At 35.3% G+C, this 21,954-nt stretch overlaps 1 protein-coding gene across 1 annotated transcript in view; it reads right to left on the reverse strand.

The window, feature by feature from the left end:
- Positions 1 to 21,954, reverse strand: part of GABRA3 (gamma-aminobutyric acid type A receptor subunit alpha3) — a 243,903-nt gene that overhangs the window by 22,183 nt on the left and 199,766 nt on the right. Inside the window, exons 7-8 of the mRNA XM_072956507.1 lie at positions 12,586 to 12,729; positions 1,648 to 1,800 (exon numbers count right to left, since the gene is read on the reverse strand). Coding sequence (XP_072812608.1) covers positions 1,648 to 1,800; positions 12,586 to 12,729 — 297 coding nt within the window. The remainder of the gene's footprint in view (positions 1 to 1,647; positions 1,801 to 12,585; positions 12,730 to 21,954) is intronic.

Genomic DNA, 21,954 nt, shown 5'->3' on the forward strand with positions numbered 1-21,954 from the left:
CTTCCTCCTCTTTCAAAGCCAAAAGCATAGGATCTTCAAATTTCTCCTCTTTGCTTTATTATGTTGCCTTCAGTTAAATATATCTCTGTATCACTCTTATAAGGACATATGTGATTGAATTTAGGGCCCATTTAGATAATGCAAGATAATCTCCCCAACTCAAAATCCTTAGTTCAAATCTGCAAAGTCCCTCTTGCCATATAAGGTAAAATTCACAAGTTCCAGAATTCAGGACATGGATATCTTTGGGGGCCATCATTCAGCCTACCACAGTCCTAGTTTTAACCCTTAATTTCATCTAGGCTAAAAGCCTTTCTTGTGTAACCTTAAAAATTCACTCTTATTTAGCAAGACTAGTAATCCATCCATCCATCTTCCTGCTACAACAGTAGCAGCTCATGTGATTATATTCCAGTTTTCAGGTCCTTTTTCCATTTGGGCCACTGAGTATTTTCTTTAATTTCTTATGAGCTCAGATATTAAAAAAGAATGTTTTCTGTATTTTATCTGCCTTTTTTAAGGATTTTGTAGAGGAATATTTTTCAAGGTATCTAGTTATAGTTCCAAAAATTGGGCGTCTTTAATCTACTCCTATGTAGATTCTTCTCGCCTCACTTCACTAGAACTGTTCTTTTCAAATCACTAACAACCAAGCATATCACAATACCCAACAAACAGTTTTTATCTGCATCTTACCTAAACACACAAAATTCACCCCAGAGGATTATCCCCTGCTTCTTAAAACATTCATCTCTTTTGACTTCCATGATATCACACTCTTCTAGTTTTTTTTCTTTTTTCCTACTTTACGGGTTATTCTTTCTCTTTCTCCACTACTGTCTCCTCTTCTACCTGACCTAAAATGCTGTTTCTTTCTGAAACATCATTTACCATCTAACCACACAGGATAGCTTCAGGATAGCAGTAGGAAATGTTGGCCTTCTGTGTGGGTACTCAGCATATCCAAGTATATGGAAACAGTTTAGTAGATTAAAAGAGTTAATTAATGTTTATTTCCTAAAAAAATCCAACAGTGGGGAAAACACGTAGAAAATGTTTTCTGTTTTAAGTCTCCCAGAGAAAAGTGCTAATATATGCAAATCTCTTTCTAGACAACAGTAAATTCATACCAAAAATTTCTGATTGCAGGTACTGTTATAAAAACCTTCCAACTTTGTGTGGCTCTTACTGAATATCAGATCATTCATACTTTCAAAAAGGCTAGAGAAGAAGCAGCAAAATCAGATGGTAATATTAAAAAATGGGTCATAAAAAAGCCCCCAATCTACTTCTCTATTGTCAGCTTAGTTTCCCATCCTTCACTTTCTCCAGCTCTGCCTACTAATTTCCTCTCCTTTTCACTGAAGGCTCCATCCTTCTCCAGCTCCTGAAGCAAACCTGACTGAGACAGAAAGCATTTCAATAAACCTTACTATTCCAACACTCTACTTTTTATTCCCACTTCCTTTTAAGAATTCAGTTGCTGGAAACGCCAGGATCCAATGACTTAGTTACCAGTGCTGGGCTCAGGCGTTGTTCTCATTATCTCCAGTGATGGTTCTTCTACCTTTGTTACCCTTACTGTGACTGCCCATCATAACACTTTGCAAATGTCCCCCTCCTCATTCTCTGTATAGTAACACTCACCAAAGACCGTGCGGGCAGGGACAGACTCTCTGTTGAGCCAGAAAGACACTTGTGACAGAATGACAGTCATGATACATGGCAAGTAGGTCTGGATCACAAAGTAGCCAATTTTTCGCTTGAGATGAAAGTGGGTTGTCATGACAACGTATTCTCCTGGAAAGAGAGTAAAATTAGGCATTATGCAGCCAAACAAACATTGTTCAATCAAGGTGGGCCCCAATTCTGTTCACAAAGCTCCTGAACCTTATACTCAAAAACAAGACATTCCAGCACCTCTCAGGTCCATGTAACCAGATCTCTTTAATAATCATGAAGTAGTGCAGAGAGTCTTTTGGTAAAAATATCTGCTAACAGTGCACCAACACAGTTTACTCAGAACAATTCTGACACAAGTTCTTTCAAAGATATTAATGTCCTTTTAAAATAATAACAACAAATAATCTCTTCTACAGCATTTGCTATATGACTGGAACTCTTCTAAAACTTTAACATTCTTAAAGTATTTAATGTTCACAACAACCTTGTGAGGTAGGTACTATTGTTATACTCATTTTATGGGTCAATAAACTGAGGCACAGAGAGGTTGAGCAATTTGCAGAATGTTACCCAGCTAGTAAGGAGTAGAGCCTGAATTTTAGGCCAGATAGGTTGGCTCCACAGCTTATGCTTTCTGACAACTATGCTCTGCTGTCTAGTGGATTTATTGGGTTAAAGGCAGAAGTTCACATAGCAGAATACGGGCTGGCCTATATCACCCCTCTTCAAAATAAGAGTGAATACTTATTAAGCTCTTACTATGTATGAAACAACTTTGAGTGTTTTTGGAGTATTAACTTTATACCCTCCCAACAACCCTATAAGGTACATACTAATTATTACTCTGTGTTGTTAAATTCAATAGTTAATTATCAGTCTTACTGGATTGTCAGCAGCATTTTACACAGTGAACACTCCATCCCCCTGGAATGAATCTTTTCACCAAACTTCCAGGCCATGATACTCTTCTGGTTTATCTTCTATGTCATGATCTCGCCAATCTCCTTTGTTAGCTCCTTTAAATTCTCAACATTTGAGGATGTCAGGATTCATTACTTGTACTGTTTTCTGTCTCACTCCTTTAGCATTCTCATACAGGCCTGAATCTTTAAACAATATCTTAAACTCTGATAACTCCCCAACATATATTTCCTGCCTGGGCTTCCTACTTGTTATGGGTTGAATTGTATCCCCTGGAAAAATTCGGTGAAGTCCTAATCCCAAGTGTCTTCAAAATGTGACTTTCTTTAGATAGAGGCTTGCTGCAAATATAACTAGTTAAGATGAGGTCATACTGGAGTTTGATGGGCCCTAATCCACTATGACTTTGCCCTTACAAAAAGGAGAGAGACACACACAAGGAGATGTGTGATGACGGAGGTAGACTAGAATGATGTATCCACAGCCAGGGAATGCCAAGGAATGCCAGCAACCATCAGAAGCTAGGAGAAAAAGGAACAGAACAGATTCTTCAGAACAACCAGAAGGTGGCCAACACCTTTGTTTGAGACTTCTAGCCTCTAGAACTGGGAGACAATAAATTTCTGTTGTTTTAAGATTTAGTTTATGGTACTTTGATATGGCAGATCTAGGATTCCCTTTACTACTCTAGTCTTATACATTAAATTACCTATTAGACATCACTACTTGGGGATCTAATAGGTATCTTGACCTAACATGTCCAAATCTTACCTCTTACTTTTCCCATTTCCTACCCCCTCCAAACTATCTCCTCCAACAGATTTCTCTAACTCAATAAATGGTAGCTCTGAGGAGCACAGATCAAAATTCTTCAAAATCCTTAATACCATCATTGACTGCTGTCTCTCCCTCTCTCATACATGCCTCCATGCATGCATGTACATGCACAGGCACACACACACCCAATCAATCAGCAAACCCTGACAATTCCTTCTTCAATATATATTCATAATTTGACCACTTCTCACCACCTTCACTGCTACCACTGTGGTCTAAGCTTGCATCACCTGTTAGAGTACTGTTACAGCTTTGTAACTTGTCTTGCTTCTGTACTTGTCCCCTTCAATGCATCCTTAGCATAGCAGCCAAAATGATACTATTAAAACATAAGTCAGATCCAATCTCTCTTTTGCTTAAAACTCTCCAATAGTTTCCTATCTCTCAAAGAGTAAAAGCCAGATTTTCCAAAATAGTCTCCATGCAATCTGATTGCTCTATAAGATATTGTTAGAGCTTCTTATTTTTCACCTCTCTCCCTCCACCCACATTTGGTTTCAGCATGTCTCCCAAATGAGGCAACTTCCCCCTTTCCTACTTCACCCACTCCCTTGTACCTAAGCCTAGGAAGCACCATCTGTTCAACCAAAGCTCAATATACAATCCATATTGTGTGTGTATATTCACATTCTAGCTTGTTTATGTGAACATGAAAGATACAAGTAGCCTTATTTGTAATTTAGCAAAGAATTCTCATATAAAATTATAGAATATGTTCTTCATTATAACATTGGAGTTTATTTTTTTCTTTGTATCTGCTTCTTTTTCAACCCTTATACTTCTTTGTTACCCACCCCTTACCCCTTTCTCCTCCCTCTCCCCATCTCTCCTGTCTGTGTCCATTTCTACTTCTTTCTTTACCTATCCTTCCATTCACCCTCTCTCCCCACTGAAAAGGCACTGAAGATTTATTTTTAATGATAGCTGGATTTTGATTAGTTTGGGGAATTTCCTTCCTTCCCCATCTTAGTCTCACACCCCTGAGTTTCTTCCTGTGTATTAATCCTATATCTGATCATGTAAAATATTGAATATTTATAAATAATATTTATGAAATGTTTTATGTAAGTTATATTCTTTTGATCTGAAAGGAAAGCAAGTAGGCTTTTCAAAAGCTTATCAAATTAGCTGTTGTTCTAAATAATTTAATACGCTTTCTTAAACCTCTCCTTTTCTATCCTTTTCTCCTTCAACTTGTCTTCTTGTCTCTCTTCCAAAGAAGCAAAGAAAGTCTATTCCACATTTTGAAATCCCAGTCTATCACTTCCCACCCCCCACCCCCTTGGTAACCACAAGTTTGTATTCTATGTCTATGAGTCTGTTTCTGTTTTGTAGACTAGATAAACAAGATTATACTGTATAGCACAAAGAAATATATACAAGATCCTGTGGTAGCTCACAGTGAAAAAGAATGTGACAAAGAATATATGTATGTTTGTGTATAACTGAAAAATTGTGCTCTACACTGGAATTTGACACAACATTGTAAAATGACTATAACTCAATAAAAAAAGTAGCAAAGAAACTTAAGATCAGCAAGATGGTGGACAGCCCAGCTCTAGTACCCTGTCATGAAAATATGTATTAGCAACTAACCATGAAAGAGAACACCTCTCTGAAAATCCCAGATACAAGAAGTAAAGCTAAAGAACACCTCTGGGGCATGAAAACTAAGAAAAGCCACACTAGAAGGATAACAGAATTGGCTTTACTTTATCGCCTTCTTCCCTCTCCCAAGCTAGCTCAGTGCAGCACCTGGAAGGTACTTCTGAGTCTATGGTTTCTGCAGTGGGGAAGGAGAAACAAAGGCACATAACCAGCATTCCTGTGTATTCCCCTAGAGGCTCACACTTGCCTTGCTCATGGGGAATGCTCCACGAATTGGCAGGGCCAGACTATTTGGGGTCAGCTAGCACAAAGGAAAGGAGCACGCCAGCGAGTGGATCTTGGAGGTGGTACCAGGTCCCCTGCCAGCAACAACCCCTGATAGAAGAGTGCAGTCGGTATTCTGGCCGCCCTTGCACAGGGAACCCAGTCTCTCAGCTGCGGCAGATGAGTACAGGCAGCGGCCCCACCCAACAGCACAGCTCACACTAACAGCCAAACTCCAACAGAATCCTCACCCAATAGTAGTGGGCCATGCAATAGGGCTATATCCCTTGATGTCAATCACCTCAAAACACAAAAATGGCCACCCCAGTGGTTAATGCCCATGCTGGTTAACAGGCAAGGGGATTATGGTTCCCCTCCGCCCACAACATGGTCAAACCCTGTGGTGTCAATTGTGTTACTGCAACCAAATAGCGACCTCAGGGGTAAAACACCCCCTAAAGGGCCCCCAGCCCACAAAATGGTCACGCCCCTTTTGTGTCAATCACCTTGGTGCACAAAATGGCCACCTCAGGGGTTAATTGCCCCCTATGGTGCCCCCTGCCCACAAAATTGTGTCTGTGGTTAGGTCAAAACATGCTCATTGCACTACTCTTACTTTCTGCTTTGTTTTCATTTACTTGTGTTCCATGTCTATAGAAATAATATATACAATGACAATAATAAAACAGTTTTCTAACAAATGGTCTCATTCCTAGGAAAAATACAAAACTAAGATCATGCACTCAAATGCTCCTCTTAGAAAACTAATATAAAAATTTGCCAAATGAGGGGAAATGGAATCAGTGCTGAAGTAGGGAACGCTATCAACTACTAGCCACAGATTTTGAGAAATTTCATTCATTTATTTAACACATGTTTGAATATGGAGCAAAGAGCAGGAGCCCTCTGCTTAGAAGTACTTCATGCTGAGGACTGACAGCATTCAGAGAGAAAATCACTCATACAAAACAGAACATCCATGGATTATGGGTCTTTCTCTGGCCCAGCTTCCCATTAATGTGTTTACACATATAGAAACATACCAGAATTCAGAAAAGAATGCCCATAATTTATAGTCATATGAAAACAATATACATTTACATGAAGTAATACTATTTATATAGTTTCTAAATCAAAGGGTATCAAACAATGTAAAGCAAAATCTCCCTCCTATACCTGCCCTCAAACTATTTCATCTCTCTTTCCTTTAATTAATTACAATTAACTGCTTCTTGTGTATCTTCTAGAAATAGTATCCCTATATAAATATATATACCTATAGTCTGGTGGTTTTGTACTTGCTTTTTTCACTCAATAATATATCCTGCAGATATTCCTATTGAACTTCCTTATGCCCTCTTATACTGGCATAGTATTGAATTGTGTAAATGAATTTTAACATATTAAGTCACCTCTTTACTGATGCACATTGTATTCTGTTTTCAGAACTAATTTGTATTTGTAATTTAATTTTATCTGCAATAACCATATTTTCAAATAAGGTCACATTCTGAGATACTGGGGGTCAGGACTTCAATATATCTTTTAGGAGACATAATTCAATCCATATCATCTGTGTTGCCAAGAATGAAGGGAAACTGGCATGCTCACACACTGATAATAAGAGTGTGAATTTCTTAACCTTTTAGAATAGCAATTTGTCACTATGTATTAAAAATGTTTAAATGTATCTACTTGCTGAAATAGCAATCTCAATATTTTGTCTTTATCCTAGGTAGATAATTACACAGGATAAAATGCTATATGGAAAAAGAAAGTCTTCACAGTGTTGTTTATAGCATTCAAACAGAAAATAATAGTAGATAATTGGTTAGATGGATTATTATCTACATATATTAGTCCATTAAAATGAAGATATCATTGAGTTTCACAGTGAAATGCTACACTTTCCACTGATAACAACACTTATCATGTCATTGTCAAACATGCTGGCTCTGGCCTCAGGATGGCATTTCAATTTTCTTTTTAAATTTAGAGTAACTAAAACAGACAATAATATATGTCCATTCTAATTGTTGAAACACTATTATTAACTATTTATAACTAACAACAAATAACAGGTGTTGATAAGGATGTGGGGGAAGGGAGACCCTCATGCACTGCTGATGGCAATGTAAATTGGTGCAGCCACTATGGAAAACAGTAAGGAAGTTCATCAAAAACTTAAAAATGGAACTACCATATAATCCAGCAATTTCCACTTATGGGGATTTATCTGAGGAAAATGAGACCACTAACTCAAAAAGATATATGTAGTGTGATGTTCATTGCAGCATTATTTACAATAGCCAAGACTTGAAACAATCTAAGCGTCCATTCATGGATGAATGGATGAAGAACATGTGGTATATATAGATACAATGGAATGTTATTCAGCCATAAAAAGAAGAAAATGTTTGCCATTTGTCACAACATGGATGGACCTTGAGGGCACTATACTAAATGAAATCAATCAGACAGAGAAAATTTAGAAAAGAAACAAAAAAATACTCTATATTTTCTTGCTTCCCTTTCCCATTCTTAATGATTTAGATGTCTTCTTTTACAATTTCGTGCTTATTCTATTTGTAATTCATGGTAGTTATCACCTTTCCAGTTATGGTTTTCTCCATTCTGTAGCATCCTGCTTCTTTTCTATTTAGAGTAGACCTGTCAATATTTCTTTTAGCATGGGTTTAGTGTTGCCAAACTCTTCTAGTTTTTGCTTGTCTGTGAAGTTCTTTATCTCCCCTTCTATTCTAAAGACTAGCCTTGCTGGATAAAGTATCCTAGGCTACATCTTTTTTTCATTCAGGACTGTGAATATGTCTTGCCACTCCCTTCTGGCCTGTAGTGTTTGTGTAGAGAAATCAGCTGAGAGCCTTATGGGGGTTCCCTTGTAAGTCACTCTTCATTTTTCTCGTGCTGCCTTTAGGATCATTTCTTTATCCTTGACTCTGGCCATCTTGATTATGATGTCTCCGTTTGGATTCTTCCTGTTTGGGACCCTCTGAGCTTCCTGTACTTGGGTATCTGATTCCTTCTTTAGGTTTGGGAAGGTTTCAGTCATGATTTTTTCAAATACCTTTTCAATCCCCTTTGTTCTTTCTTCCCCTTCTGGGACCCCTATGGTGCATTGATTGGCATGCTTTATATTATCCCATAGGTCCCTTATGTTGCTTTCATTGTTTTTTATTTGTTTATCTTGCAGTTGTTCTGATTGGGTGCTTTCTGTTGTCCTGTCTTCTAGGTCACTTATTCGTTCCTCTGCATTATCTAGTCTGCTTTGCACAGCCTTTAGGTCAGCTCTCATCTCAGCCAATGAGTTTACCAATTCTACTTGGCTCTTCCTTATAGCTTTGATTTCATTTTTGACATATTTTATATCTCTAAACACTATCTCTTTTAGTTCCTTTAGTACTTTAATCACTCCTTCTTTGAAATCTTGATCTAGTAGGCTATCGATGTCTATTTCATTGATCGTTCTTTCAGGGGATTTCTCTTGTTCTGTTAATTGGGAGTGGTTCCTCTGCTTCTTCATCTTGCTCATATCTCTCTGGCACTGTGGCTTATGGAGTAACAGTTATCTATTGTGGTCCTTAGGAGTTTATTTATCTATCTAACACCTATGCAGGAATAAAACTTAAGGAAAAAGAGAGAGAGAGAATTTTAAAAGAAGGGAGAAAAAAAAGCCATGAAAACAGTGTATAATCAATCAATAATAGACAAGCAAGTTGAATCAGAATAGCAATCAAGTTGAGATATCTTTTAAAAACTTTTAAAAAGGAGAAACGATCAAAAAACAATATTTGAAACCTGTGTATAATGAATAACAGGAGATCAAAACCAAGAGAAATGAAAATGAAATCAGGTAGATTTTAAAAAATAATACTAATAAAAATATTTTAAAAGAAAAAATTAAAGGGATTAAAACTGGAGACATATACAAGTGTTTAAAAAGTAAAAATTAAAAAGGTAATAGAAAGTAGAACAGATTAAAAAATATAAATAAAAACAATTTTAAAAGAAGGGAGAAAAAATGTTTGGAAACAATGTATAATCAATAATAGAAGAGCAAATTGAAGCAGAATAGCAATCGAGTTGAGACATCTTTTAAAAACCTTAAAAAAAGGAGAGTAGAGCAAAAAAAAATTGAAACCTGTGTATAATCAATAACAGGAGATCAAAACCAGGATGGCCATCATTCAAAAGTCCACAAATGACAAATGCTAGAGAGGCTGTGGAGAAAAGGGAACCCTCCTACACTGCTGGTAGGAATGCAGTTTGGTGCAGCCACTGTGGAAAACACTATGGAGATTCCTCAAATGACTAGGAATAGACTTACCATATGATTCAGTAATCCCACTCCTGGGCATATATCCAGAAGGAACCCTACTTCAAAAAGACACCTGCACCCCAATGTTCATAGCAGCACTATTTACAATAGCCAAGACATGGAAATAGCCTAAATGTCCATCGACAGATGACTGGATAAAGAAGAAGTGATATATTTATATGATGGAATACTATTCAGCCATAAAAACGACAACATAGCACCATCTGCAGCAACATGGATGTCCCTGGAGAATGTCATTCTAAGTGAAGTAAGCCAGAAAGAGAAAGAAAAATACCATATGAGATTGCTCATATGCAGAATCTAAAAAAACCCAAACAAAGTATAAATACAAAACAGAAACAGGCTCATAGGCATAGAATACAAACTTGTGGTTGCCAAGGGGGTTGGGGGTGGGAAGGGATAGACTAGGATTTCAAAATGTAGACTAGATAAACAAGATTATAGTGTATAGCACAGGGAAATATATATACAAGATCTTGTGGTAGCCCACAGTGAAAAAAAATGTGACAATGAATATACGTATGTTCACGTATAACTGAAAAACTGTGCTCTACGCTGGAATTTGACACAACATTGTAAAATGACTATAACTCAATAAAAATGTAAAACAAATCAGACAGAGAAAGACAAATATTGTATGATCTCACTTATATGTAGAATCCATAAAACAAAACAATACAAAAACAAATGAAAAAACCAACCTCATAGATACAGAGAACAGATTAGTGGTTGCCAGAAGCCACAGGTGGGTGGTAGGTGAAATGGGTGAAGGAAGTCAGAAGGTACAAATTTCTAGTCATAAAATAAATAAGTCCTCAGGTCATTATGTACAGCATGGTGACTATAGTTAGTAATACTGTATTGCATATTCAAAAATTGCTGAGAAGATCTAAAAGTTCTCATCACAAGAAAAAATTCTATAACTATGTATGGTGATGGATGTTAACTAGACTTACTGAAGTGATCATTGCACAATATATACAAATATCAAATCACTATGTTGTACATTTGAAACTAATATAATGTAATATGTCAATTATATATCAATAAAATATATTAATAATTTGTGTGTACATTTTATTTGGATCCTGTCCATTTAGTGACAAGAAAACATGCTTACAATAGAAAGTTACATAAAAACAGCTTATAAAACAGTATCAGTATTATAGTCCCATTTACATGAAAACATATTTATACCAAAATAATGCAAAGGGAACCTTCTTTAAAGTTATACACCAAAATGTATAATAATTAGTTAATGTAGCAAATTCTTCTAAAAAGTTTGTTCTAGATGGTGGAATTAAAGAATATTTTAATTTACATTTTTTGTTTCTCTTAGATTTCTAATTTTTCTATCAGGAACATGTATTGCCTATGTGATATAGACTAAATAAACAGTGGTTTAACCAAATGAAGTGGGGCTGCTTGGATGGCTAATGATGGATCTCAAAAGTTGATACCAGGTGGATAGTGCCAAGGAGAGATGGGGAAGTGAGGAGAGTGAAGGGATGCTTTAGCCCCAGGAATTCTCTCCTTTTTGTGGGGTGGACATCCCTGGGATGCCCTTGGTCTCTAGGGGCCCACCTTGTCATGCTGGGATGCACAGGGCCTTCCTTGGGAGCCTGGGTACTTTTTGCCCACAGGCTGCTGTGGGAGGGGAGGGGATCTGATCTCAGGTGGGAGGTCAGTTGCAGCAGCAGAAGCACCTCTGAGCAGGAGGCAACTTCTGCTCAAAAAATAAAAGGTCACAATGGAACACTAAAAGTACACTTTGCGTATTCAGGACCTGAAGGTCCTGCTCCCTCCCCTCTACTTGGGGAGTGCAGAATTGGCCAGGTGTGGACCTCTCCCCTCCAACACACAGACTTCCCCAAGAATTTGTGTTCTAAAAAACCTCTGACCTTTTGAAACTCATTATTGCTTTTATCAAGACTAGCCTTTTCCCACGTCTAATTCCAAATCTCTAAATCCTGTTGTCTTTTAAATCCATTTCAAGTGCTGCTTATTTTTAAGGTTCCCTCCCCTAGTCCTAGGATGGAGGGAAAACAGAGCACAGACATACTGTAACATCACAAGGGGAGGGAACAGCGGTGTCTAACTAATGAAATAAAAGGATAAGAGTACCCTCCTTCATTTATAATTGTGGATTCAGAGATTTTTCATGGAGACGAGTGTTTAAAGTTCCCATCCTTTCACAGTAAAAAATGCTGTAAAATATATGGGCCCCCAAGATATACTCCATTTTGCCAAATACCCTTAAGTTAGTTGGGATTCAGGATGCCTCCTTCCTTAGGCCCCTGCAAGTGGTCAGTTTCCAAACAGACAGGACTTAAGGCTACAGAAGAAGTCTCTAAGTTGCATTTACCAATATCCAAGGAATAGCCATTGAGAGGACCTGGCAATGTTTGCCAGATAGACTTGTTTCTGAAATGGGTGATTCACTTAAGAAAATAATCCCATGGCTCATTCCTGGACCTCCTGGCTATGTACCTGGCCTTTCCTGGAGTTATTACCTTGCCACCACTGTATTGGTGGAGTTAGGAAAATATTTTAATGAAACCCTTAGGAGCAAAGTTTAGCTCTCCAACCATCACAACGTCCCTCTGCTTTCCCTTATACCACAGTCCAGCCCTAATGCCCTTGACCTAACTCACCCCCCAAGAGACAGCAGGGAATCATGTCAAAAGCATGGACCTTGACTCCAATCTGCCTGGGTTCAGATCTTTTCTCCAACATTACAAAACTGTGACATGGAACAGATTACTAAATATCTGTGTGCTTCAGTTTCCTTATGATGATAGTACCTACACCACAAGACTGTTTTGTTATCATAAGTTATTATAAGCACTTATAACAGTGACTGGGGTAAGTGGTACAGGTTGTAAAAATGATTGTTAAATAAAATAAATAAATACCTGTACTAGACCGGATTATCTCTGTCCCAACAACATGGCCCAGCAGGTCATACTGATTCAGTCTAGAGCCATCCTGTGCCACTTCCACAGATTTGTTCTTTCCAAGAGTCCAGGAATAAACCACTTCGGCTGTTGTATAGGCATCTAAGGCAGAAAAAAGTCAAGAAGGAAAAATTGAAGAGAAAGGAAAATGATTATCTTTGATCCTAACCTTGCATGAGATTGAAATTTAACCTCTATCCCAAAAAACTTTTGGGCATGTGGTCTGTCTTCAACCAAAGTACATTTATCCATGCATGTATTAAGTACTTATTGAATAATTACTAATAGCTTATGCTGGGCACACAGAAATAAACCCAAAGTGGTCTGTTCCTTCAATGACTCAGTTTTTGGGACTGCCAGTAAATTGTTAAACTTTTCCTTCTCTTAGAGGGTAAAGTACAGATGTCACAAATTCAAACGCCCACAGGAGGTATGTGCAAATCATCAGCCTAGTAGTAAGAAAAATAAACTGGCAGAAATATAATGAAATTTTCTTTAATTAATTATGAGGTGAGCATATAAAATAAGGTAAAAATCATACTAGGAATATTTTAAATGAAAAATTTGAAATTAAAAATAGCAATAATTAATGATTGCAATTTTATTCTTAAGCTTATTACCACTTTGATTTGCAAACCAGAAACCTGTCACCATTTCTTCTGCACCAGGATGTTCATGTCAGGTCTTGTATTTAGAATTCCAATGTTGACTACAGAATTTAGTACAGATTAGTTTTGTTTTATTTTGTTTTGTTTTTGTTGTTTTTGTTGTTGTTTTTTTCAATCTAGTTTTTTTAAAAAATTTTAACATTTTTTATTGAGTTATAGCCATTTTACAATGTTGTGTCAAATTCCAGTGTAGAGCACAGTTTTTCAGTTATACATGAACATATATATTCATTGTCACATATTTTTTTGCTGTGAGCTACCACAAGATCTTATATATATTTCCCTGTGCTATACAGTATAATCTTGTTTATCTAGTCTACGTTTTGAAATCCTAGTCTGTCCCTTCCCCCCCCCCCCAACCCCCTTGGCAACCACTAGTTTGTATTCTATGTCTATGAGTCTGTTTCTTTTTTGTGTTTATGTTCTTTTTTTTTTTTTTTAGATTCCACATATGAGCGATTTCATATGGTATTTTTCTTTTTTTTTAATTTATCCCTATATATTTTATTTTGATTAATGTTATTATAAAAGGTACTATAATTGTTTTCATTGTGTTAAAATACATATAACATAAACTATCCCATTTTAGCCATTTATTATAAATGTAGAATTCAGTTGCATTAAGTACACTCACAATATTGTGCAACAATCACCAATATTCATTTCCAGAACTTCATCATCTCAAAATGAAACTCTGAACCCACTAAGCAATAACCCTCCATTCCTCACTCCCCCAGCCGCTGATATTCTCTATTAATCTTTGTGACCACATGAATTTGTCTATTTTAAGGTACCTCATGTAATTAGAATCATACAATATTTGTACTTTTGTGTATGGCTTATTTCATTTAGCACAATGTTTCCAAGGTTCATCCATGTTGTAGCATATATAAAAACTTCATTATTTTTATGGCTGAAAAATACACACACACACACACACACACACATATATTACATTTTGTTTATTTGTTAATTTGTTGGTGAACATTTGGAAGGTTTCCAACTTTGACTATTGTGAATAATGTTGCTATTAAATTTGATGTACAAGTATTCTTTTGACTCTCTGCTTTCAGTTTTTTTAGTATATATACCTAGTAGTAGAATTACTGGATCACATGATAATTCTAGGTGTACTTTTTTGCAGAAAGACCAATCTGTTTTCCATGGTGGCTGTACAATTTCACATTCCCAACAGCAATGCACAAAGGTTACAGTTTCTCCAAATTCTCACTAAAACCTATTTTTCATTTTTTTAACATTTTTATTGATTTATAATCATTTTACAATGTTGTATCAAATTCCAGTGTAGAGCACAATTTTTCAGTTATACATGAACATACATATACTCATTGTCACATTTTTTTCTCCATGAGCTGCTATAAGATCTTGTGTATATTTCCCTGTGCTATACAGTATAGTCTTGTTTATCTATTCTACAATTTCGAAATCCCAGTCTATCCCTTCCCACCCGCAACCCCCTTGGCAACCACAAATTTGTATTCTATGTCTGTGAGTCTGTTTCTGCTTTGTATTTATGCTTTGTTTGTGTGGTTTTTTTTTAGATTCCATATGAGTGATCGCATATGGTATTTTTCTTTCTCTTCCTGGCTTACTTCACTTAGAATGACATTCTCCAGGAGCATCCATGTTGCTGCAAATGGCATTATGTTGTCAGTTTTATGGCTGAGTAGTATTCCATTGTATAAATATACCACCTCTTCTTTATCCAGTCACCTGTTGATGGACATTTAGGCTGTCTCCATGTTTTGGCTATTGTAAATAGTGCTGCTATGAACATTGCGGTGCAGGTGTCATCCTGAAGTAGGGTTCCTTCTGGATATAAGCCCAGGAGCAGGATTCCTGGGTCATATGGTAAGTCTATTCCTAGTCTTTTGAGGAATCTCCACACTGTTTTCCACAGTGGCTGCACCAAACTGCATTCCCACCAGCAGTGTAGGAGGGTTCCCTTTTCTCCACAGCCTCTCCAGCATTTGTCATTTGTGTACTTTTGAATGATGGCCATTCTGACTGGTGTGAGGTGATACCTCATTGTAGTAGTACAGGTTAGTTTTAACAGGGGTGTAGGTAAGGGAAATTGTAAGGGAATGAGGAGTGAGGTTATTTAGTTTTAGTATTTTAAAGGAAGAGAGTTGCTTTCTTTCCAGACACAGATTAACTCTTTCCATAGTGGGTTTTATATTCGGAGTAAATACCTTGCCCTAACTCAGACATCTAAGTGCATAATAAAAGGAAGCTGACAACCATACTGTTCACTCTTTTCATTCAAGTTTTGAGATGTTTGTTGTTCAAGTCAATGGGGGTCTCCAGCTCATGGTGGCAGCTATTATGTCCATAATATGCTCTACAAGTTTTACTGTAAATAATTGCTAGTGAATCTCCCAATGAACAAACATAAATTCTTTATCCCTGCAAAACTTTCCAATGTTGGTTATATATTTCATAACAATCTGACATTAACACTTACATGTATTAATTGTGATCTGCTTATGTTAAACTTTTTAGGACATTTTTCAATATATTCAAGTAAATCATTTCCTCATATGCTTATAATGGGCAGCAAGTCAAAAAGTTCTTCATTCACATCAAAATTCTCATTGAAATTATGAAAACATACACATAACTTTTTTTTAATACCTGTGGTCTCATAAGAGACAAAAGAAGATGCCACAAGAAATTTAACTTTTCCACATATGTCCTATATATGGTCTCAGTCATTTCTTCAACTCACTGGCAAAAATAATTCTGGTTCAATGTATAATTCCTGCTGCAATTAAAGACATTTTAATCAATTTGGTATCTATAAAATATCTTGATGCCTGCAAAGGTTTGTTGCTTAATACATAACTGTGTTTCCCAGCAGCAACACTTAGTGTATACATTCAAACACAAAACCTGTTGAACTTTCAATCTGTTTTTTTTAATTAAGATTTTAATTATACATCTTTTTAATATATCAATTATAGTTCTTTATATATAATGAGTTGTATAACACTGATATCTGAAGTTTTATTTTTTCAACAAAGGTATACTTTGTATGCATAGTAATGGTGTAGAAATTCTTAATTTTTATTAGGAAATGCAAACTTTCCATCGTTTTTGAAACACAGTCCTCTCAGTCTATTTTTTACTTATTTAAAAAAATTTATAGTTGTGGGTATAAGAACTATGTCACTTTCGTCTTAATTCAAGTGGGAGCTCTTAATTCTGCCACATAAACATCTATACAATGGGGAAAAGACAGTCTCTTCAATAAGTGGTGCTGCAAAAACTGGACAGCTACGTGTAAAGAATGAAATTAGAACATTTTCTCATACCATCTACAAAAAAAACCTCAAAATGGATTAAAGTCCTAAATGTATGACCGAAAACCATAAAACTCCTAGGAAAAAAGCATAGGCAGAACACTCTTTGACATAAATCTTAGCAGTGTATTTTTGGATCGTCTCTTTAAGCAAAGGAAATAAAAGCAAAAATAAACAAATGGGACCCAATCAAACTTAAAAGCTTTCGTACAGCAAAGGAAACCGTCGACAGATCTTTGGTTTTGGTGTCATAGTAATACTGACCTGACTAAATTTTATCTACTCTTCTATGTTTTGCAAAACTTTGTAAAGACTTAGTATTTATTCTTATTTAAATGTTTGGTAAAATTCAGTGGTGAAACCATCTGGGTGGGGGTTTTTCTTTGTGGGATGTTACAAAATTATGAATTAAGTCTCATGTTATAAGACAAATAAAAAAATTCTATTTTTTCCTCAGTCACTTTCAGTATTTTGTGTGTTACTAGTAATTTTTTATTTCATCTAGACTATCTAATTTGTTAACATATTATTTGCTGCTCATAGTATTCCTGTATAATCCTATCTACTTCTATAAGGTCTTTAGTGATGTTCTGTCTTTAGTAATTTGATTATTCTCTTGCTTTGTGTATGTGTGTGTGTGTGTGTGTATGTGTGTATTTTGTGCCACCCCCAACATTGGTCAATCTAGCTAAAGATTTATCAGTTTTGTTGATCTTTTCAAAGAACGAACTTTTAGATTGTTTAATTTTCTTCTTTTTTTCTATTTTCTTTTTCATTTAATTTTACTCTAATATTTATTATTTTCTTCCTTCTGCTTGTTTTGGGTTTAATTTGCTCTTTCTAGTTCCTTAAAGTAGAAGGTCAGGTGATTGGTTTTAGATCTTCTTTCTAATACAGTTATAAATTTCCCTCTGAACACTGCTCTAAGCTATTTTACATGATGCATAATTTTCATTAATTTCAAAATATTTTCTAATTTCCCTTGTGATTTCTTCTTTGACTCATTTAGGAGTGTGTTAATTTCAACATATTTGTGAATTTCCCAAATTCCCTTCTGTTACTGATTTCTAATTTCATTCAATTGAGGTTAGATAACACACTTTGTATGGTTTCAATGCTTTTAAACTGATTCTGTTGTTTTATGGCCTAACATGTAGTCTACCCCAGAAAATGTTCCATGTGCACTTGAGAATAATGTATGTTCTAATGTTGTTTGATAGAGTGTAGTATAAATATTTCTTAGATCTAGTTGGTTTGCAGTGTTGTTCAAGTCTTCTATTTCTATGCTGACGTTTTGTCTGGTTGTTCTATTCGAAGTGGAATATTGAAATATTCATCTTTTATTATTGAATTGTCTATTTCTCCTTTCAATTCTTGTCAGTTTTGTTCCATATATTTTGGGGTTCTATGGGGTGCATATATCTTTATAATTGTTATATCTTCCTGATGGATTGACTCTTTTATCATTACAAAATCTTCAAGGCTTCTACAGAGTCCGGGTGAAGAGGATGGGAACGGGGCTCTCTGGGCTTCCTGAGAATCAGCCATTTTTCTTGAATAATACTCCTTAGATTGTTGTGAATCTTTGGTTAGAGTTTGGAGAAAGTTCATTCTGACAATTTTTGAAAATGTTCTCATCGCTTTTATGGAAGAGTAGATTTTCAGAAGCTCCTACTTCACCATTCCAAAATTGCTTCCTTATAAGAAATTCTTTAAGGCTAATTTTAACTGCCCACTTAAGAATTTAAGAATTTAAATCATTCTCTCCTTCTTAATGTACTTTATTTGGCTTCCAGGACAATATGTTCCCTTGAGTTTCCTCATACTTCACTTGTCCTCTCCTTCTTTTACTGAATTATTCTCTTCTCTTTATTTAGCTTCTGAATGCTATAGTGACCCAAGAAATAGTCCTTGATATTCTTACTACCTGCAGTCATTTTCTTAGTGATCTCCTCCAGTCTTATGGCTTTAAATACCACCCATATGGATGACATCTGAATTAAATCTCCAATCGAGATATCTTTACTGAACACCAGATTTACATTCCATATAATCAGCACCCAGAAGCACTAGTTGTGTCCCTTATCAAGCAGAACCCCACCAACGTGAGGATAACCACTATCCTGACTATATTTTCTATACGGAAATTCTTTCCTGGCATTTACTGGGAAATTTATATTTTTATGAATATTAAATATTAAGAAAAGTAGTTGAGAAATCAGCAAAATGGAAAAGGTATTATAATTCTATAAGAATTAAAGCTTAACAATAGACATAAAACATTACTGACTTAAAGAAATCTACTAATGTCAAGTTAAAACCAAGAACAGGAAATGCTGTTACATTGAGTCAAAAGTGTTGAAATTCAAAGTATCACCATAGGAGTACATGTTGATCTGATCAGTTGATTTTCCTTATTGTTAGTGTATGTTTGTAGCCCTGTAATCTGCTAATGGCGACTCATTCTTTCAAATTATATATTTAGTCTATATGCATAGTATACAACATACAAACCCTCTGAGTGTCCTTTCAACATATAACAAGTCTGAAAAGCAAAATAAACTTTTAAACTGGCAATTTTGACATTTGATTTTGTGTAATTCTGTTTACCTTGCTAAGAGAGCCAAATGTTTTTATTCAAATACCATCCAATAAGATTTGCTGGTGTCTTTCCAGTGCTTGAGTATCTTCTATAGTAGTGTTACTGGCATTTGCTAATACTTCTAAACTTGTTATTTCTTATTTATTAAAAAAGTTGGATATCCATAATAATGAGTAAAGAGCATGGAGATTTGAAGTATTTTATGAATAAAATTTAATTTATAAAATTCCTGGGAATTCCAACTCTTGTTCCTGATTTCCATAGTTTAATATGTTAGGAATTTGGAAATGCTACCAACAGCAATGACATAAAATGTTAAAGACTTCTAACACCATAGATTAGTGTTACCTTTTTTGTATATGATATAAATGGAATCATGCAGTATGTACATGTATGTGTCTGGCTTTTGCTCAGCACTAAATCTGTGACTTCATCTAGATTGAGTTGTTGAGTATAATATATGTGTCATTGTTCTATAATATTCCATTCTATGAATATGTCACAGATTTTTAATCCATTTTGATGGACATTAGGTCAGTTTTGAGTCTACTAAAATTAGCCCTGCTGTGAACATTCTTTATATGCCATTTAATAGACATAAATACTGATTTATGTTTGGAAATATACTCAGTACTAGAGATACTAGACTGTATGATATGTGTTATGTTCAGCAATAGTAGATACCACCCACCAAGCAATTTCCCAAAACCTTTGTACAAATTTACATTTCTATCAGCAGTGCATGAGTGTGCAGTTGTGCTCCACATCCTCACCAACATTTGGTATTTGTCTTTTTCACTTTAATCATTCTAGAGGGTGTGGAATGATATTCTCTGGATTTTAATTTGCATTTCCCTGCTGACTAATGTAACTGATTACTTTATGTGTGTGTGTGTGATTGGGAAACCTTGTTTTATAAGGTGACTGTTCAATACTTTGTCCTTTTTTTTTCTAATGAGGTTTCTGACTACTACTTACAGACGTGTAGGGGATATTAATAACTATGGATTTGAGTCATTTGTCATGTATATGCAATGCAAATATTTTCCCACCCTGTGGCTTGCCTTTTCATCATTCTTTTGATAAGGAGAATTTCTTAGTTTTTAACATATTCCAAGTTATCCTCTTTTACCTTTGTGGTTAGCGCTATTCTATGTCCTATTTAAGTAATTTCTATTCCTTCCAATATCATACAAATATTCTCCTTTGTTTTTCTCTAAAAGCTTTATTATTTTATATTTCACATTTCAAATTTAGATTTGTAATCCATCTGGAATTTAGTTTTGTGTGTGAGAAAGATAAATCTCTCTTTCTGTGTGTGTGTGTGTGCGCACATGTGTGTTTGTGTACTTTCTGTTGTTCCATTAGTCTATTTTTCTGTCTTTGCAACAATAATACCTATCACTTTAAAATATACCAAAGCTTTAAAACTTTAAAATAGGTCTTGATATCTGGTATTGGATTTGATTTTATTGTAAATTCTCCAGCTTCATTTTTCTTCTTCAAGATGTCTTAGCCATTTTTGGCACTTTTATATTTCTATACAAACTTTAGAATCAGTGTTGTTTTCTTTGTATTTGTCCTGCTTGGTGTTTACCAACTTCTTGAAACTTTAGATTGATAACTTTCATTAGTTTTAAAGATGATTAGCTTTTAGCCACTTAATTATTGTTTTTGCTCCTTTCTCTTCCTGTTTTTCTTCTACAAAATTTCATATCACAATATATTTTACTGTGTCCTACGTGTTTCTTTACTCTTTTATGTATTTTTGTCTCCCTATACTTCAGTTTTGCCATTTTCTATTTACCCATTTTTAAAATCTCTAATCCTGTCTTTTACTGATTAAATCCACCCATTGAATTATGAATTTTGTATATTGTACTTTTCCATAACTAATTTATTCTTCTTTATATAGTCCAACTTTCTGTTGAAATTCTCTTTTATCTATTTTATTCATCTTTCCCTCTTTTTTCTTGAACATATTAACAATTTCTTGAACATAATTTTTAAATCCTTATCTACAAACTCTAATATCTGAATCACCTGTATGTCTATTTTCATATTTTAGCTTTTAGCTTTGGATCTTGGCTTAGGTCATATGATCCTGCCTATTGGTATACCTAATGATTTTTTTTATTGCAGACATTGTATAATAAAAATGTAGAGTTTTCAGATGATGTTGACTTCCACCATAGAGGCTTCATTTTTTCCCTTTGCAAGGCAGATAGTGTGGAAGAATTATCACCTTAATTACGTAAACCACTGAGCTATGTTATAGTTTGGTTAAACCTGGTCTGTCTCTGCTGTTCCCTGTAACCAGGAAATATCTTCTCCTGGATTTTAAACTGATAGCTAGCATGTCTTTTTTTTTTTTATAGCATTGGGAGACTACAGGAAAGCCATCTCTACTTTTCAAGGGTTTTTTCATATTAGTTTTTAGCTTTATACTTTGTGCAAATTCAAAGTTCAGCAATTGTATTCAGAGGGGTATCAGTCAAGAGGTTGAAATCTTTTAGATCTCTATTTTGAACACTTTAGCTCTGTGTGACCATAAAAACTATTACTTTTTTCCCCTATCATCCAGCAGTGGCCCTATGCCCACCAAAAGTGAAGAAGCTACAGGTCACAAATTCATCTATGAAAGGTTCTATCCTTTATCCAGAATTTTAGTCTCTTCAATCTTGTTGTTTTACAGTTCTAGGTTTCCTAATTGTTCATGAAGGAAGCATTGTTC

The sequence above is a fragment of the Vicugna pacos genome, chromosome X, assembly GCF_048564905.1.
Source record: "Vicugna pacos chromosome X, VicPac4, whole genome shotgun sequence".
NCBI lineage: Eukaryota > Metazoa > Chordata > Mammalia > Artiodactyla > Camelidae > Vicugna > Vicugna pacos.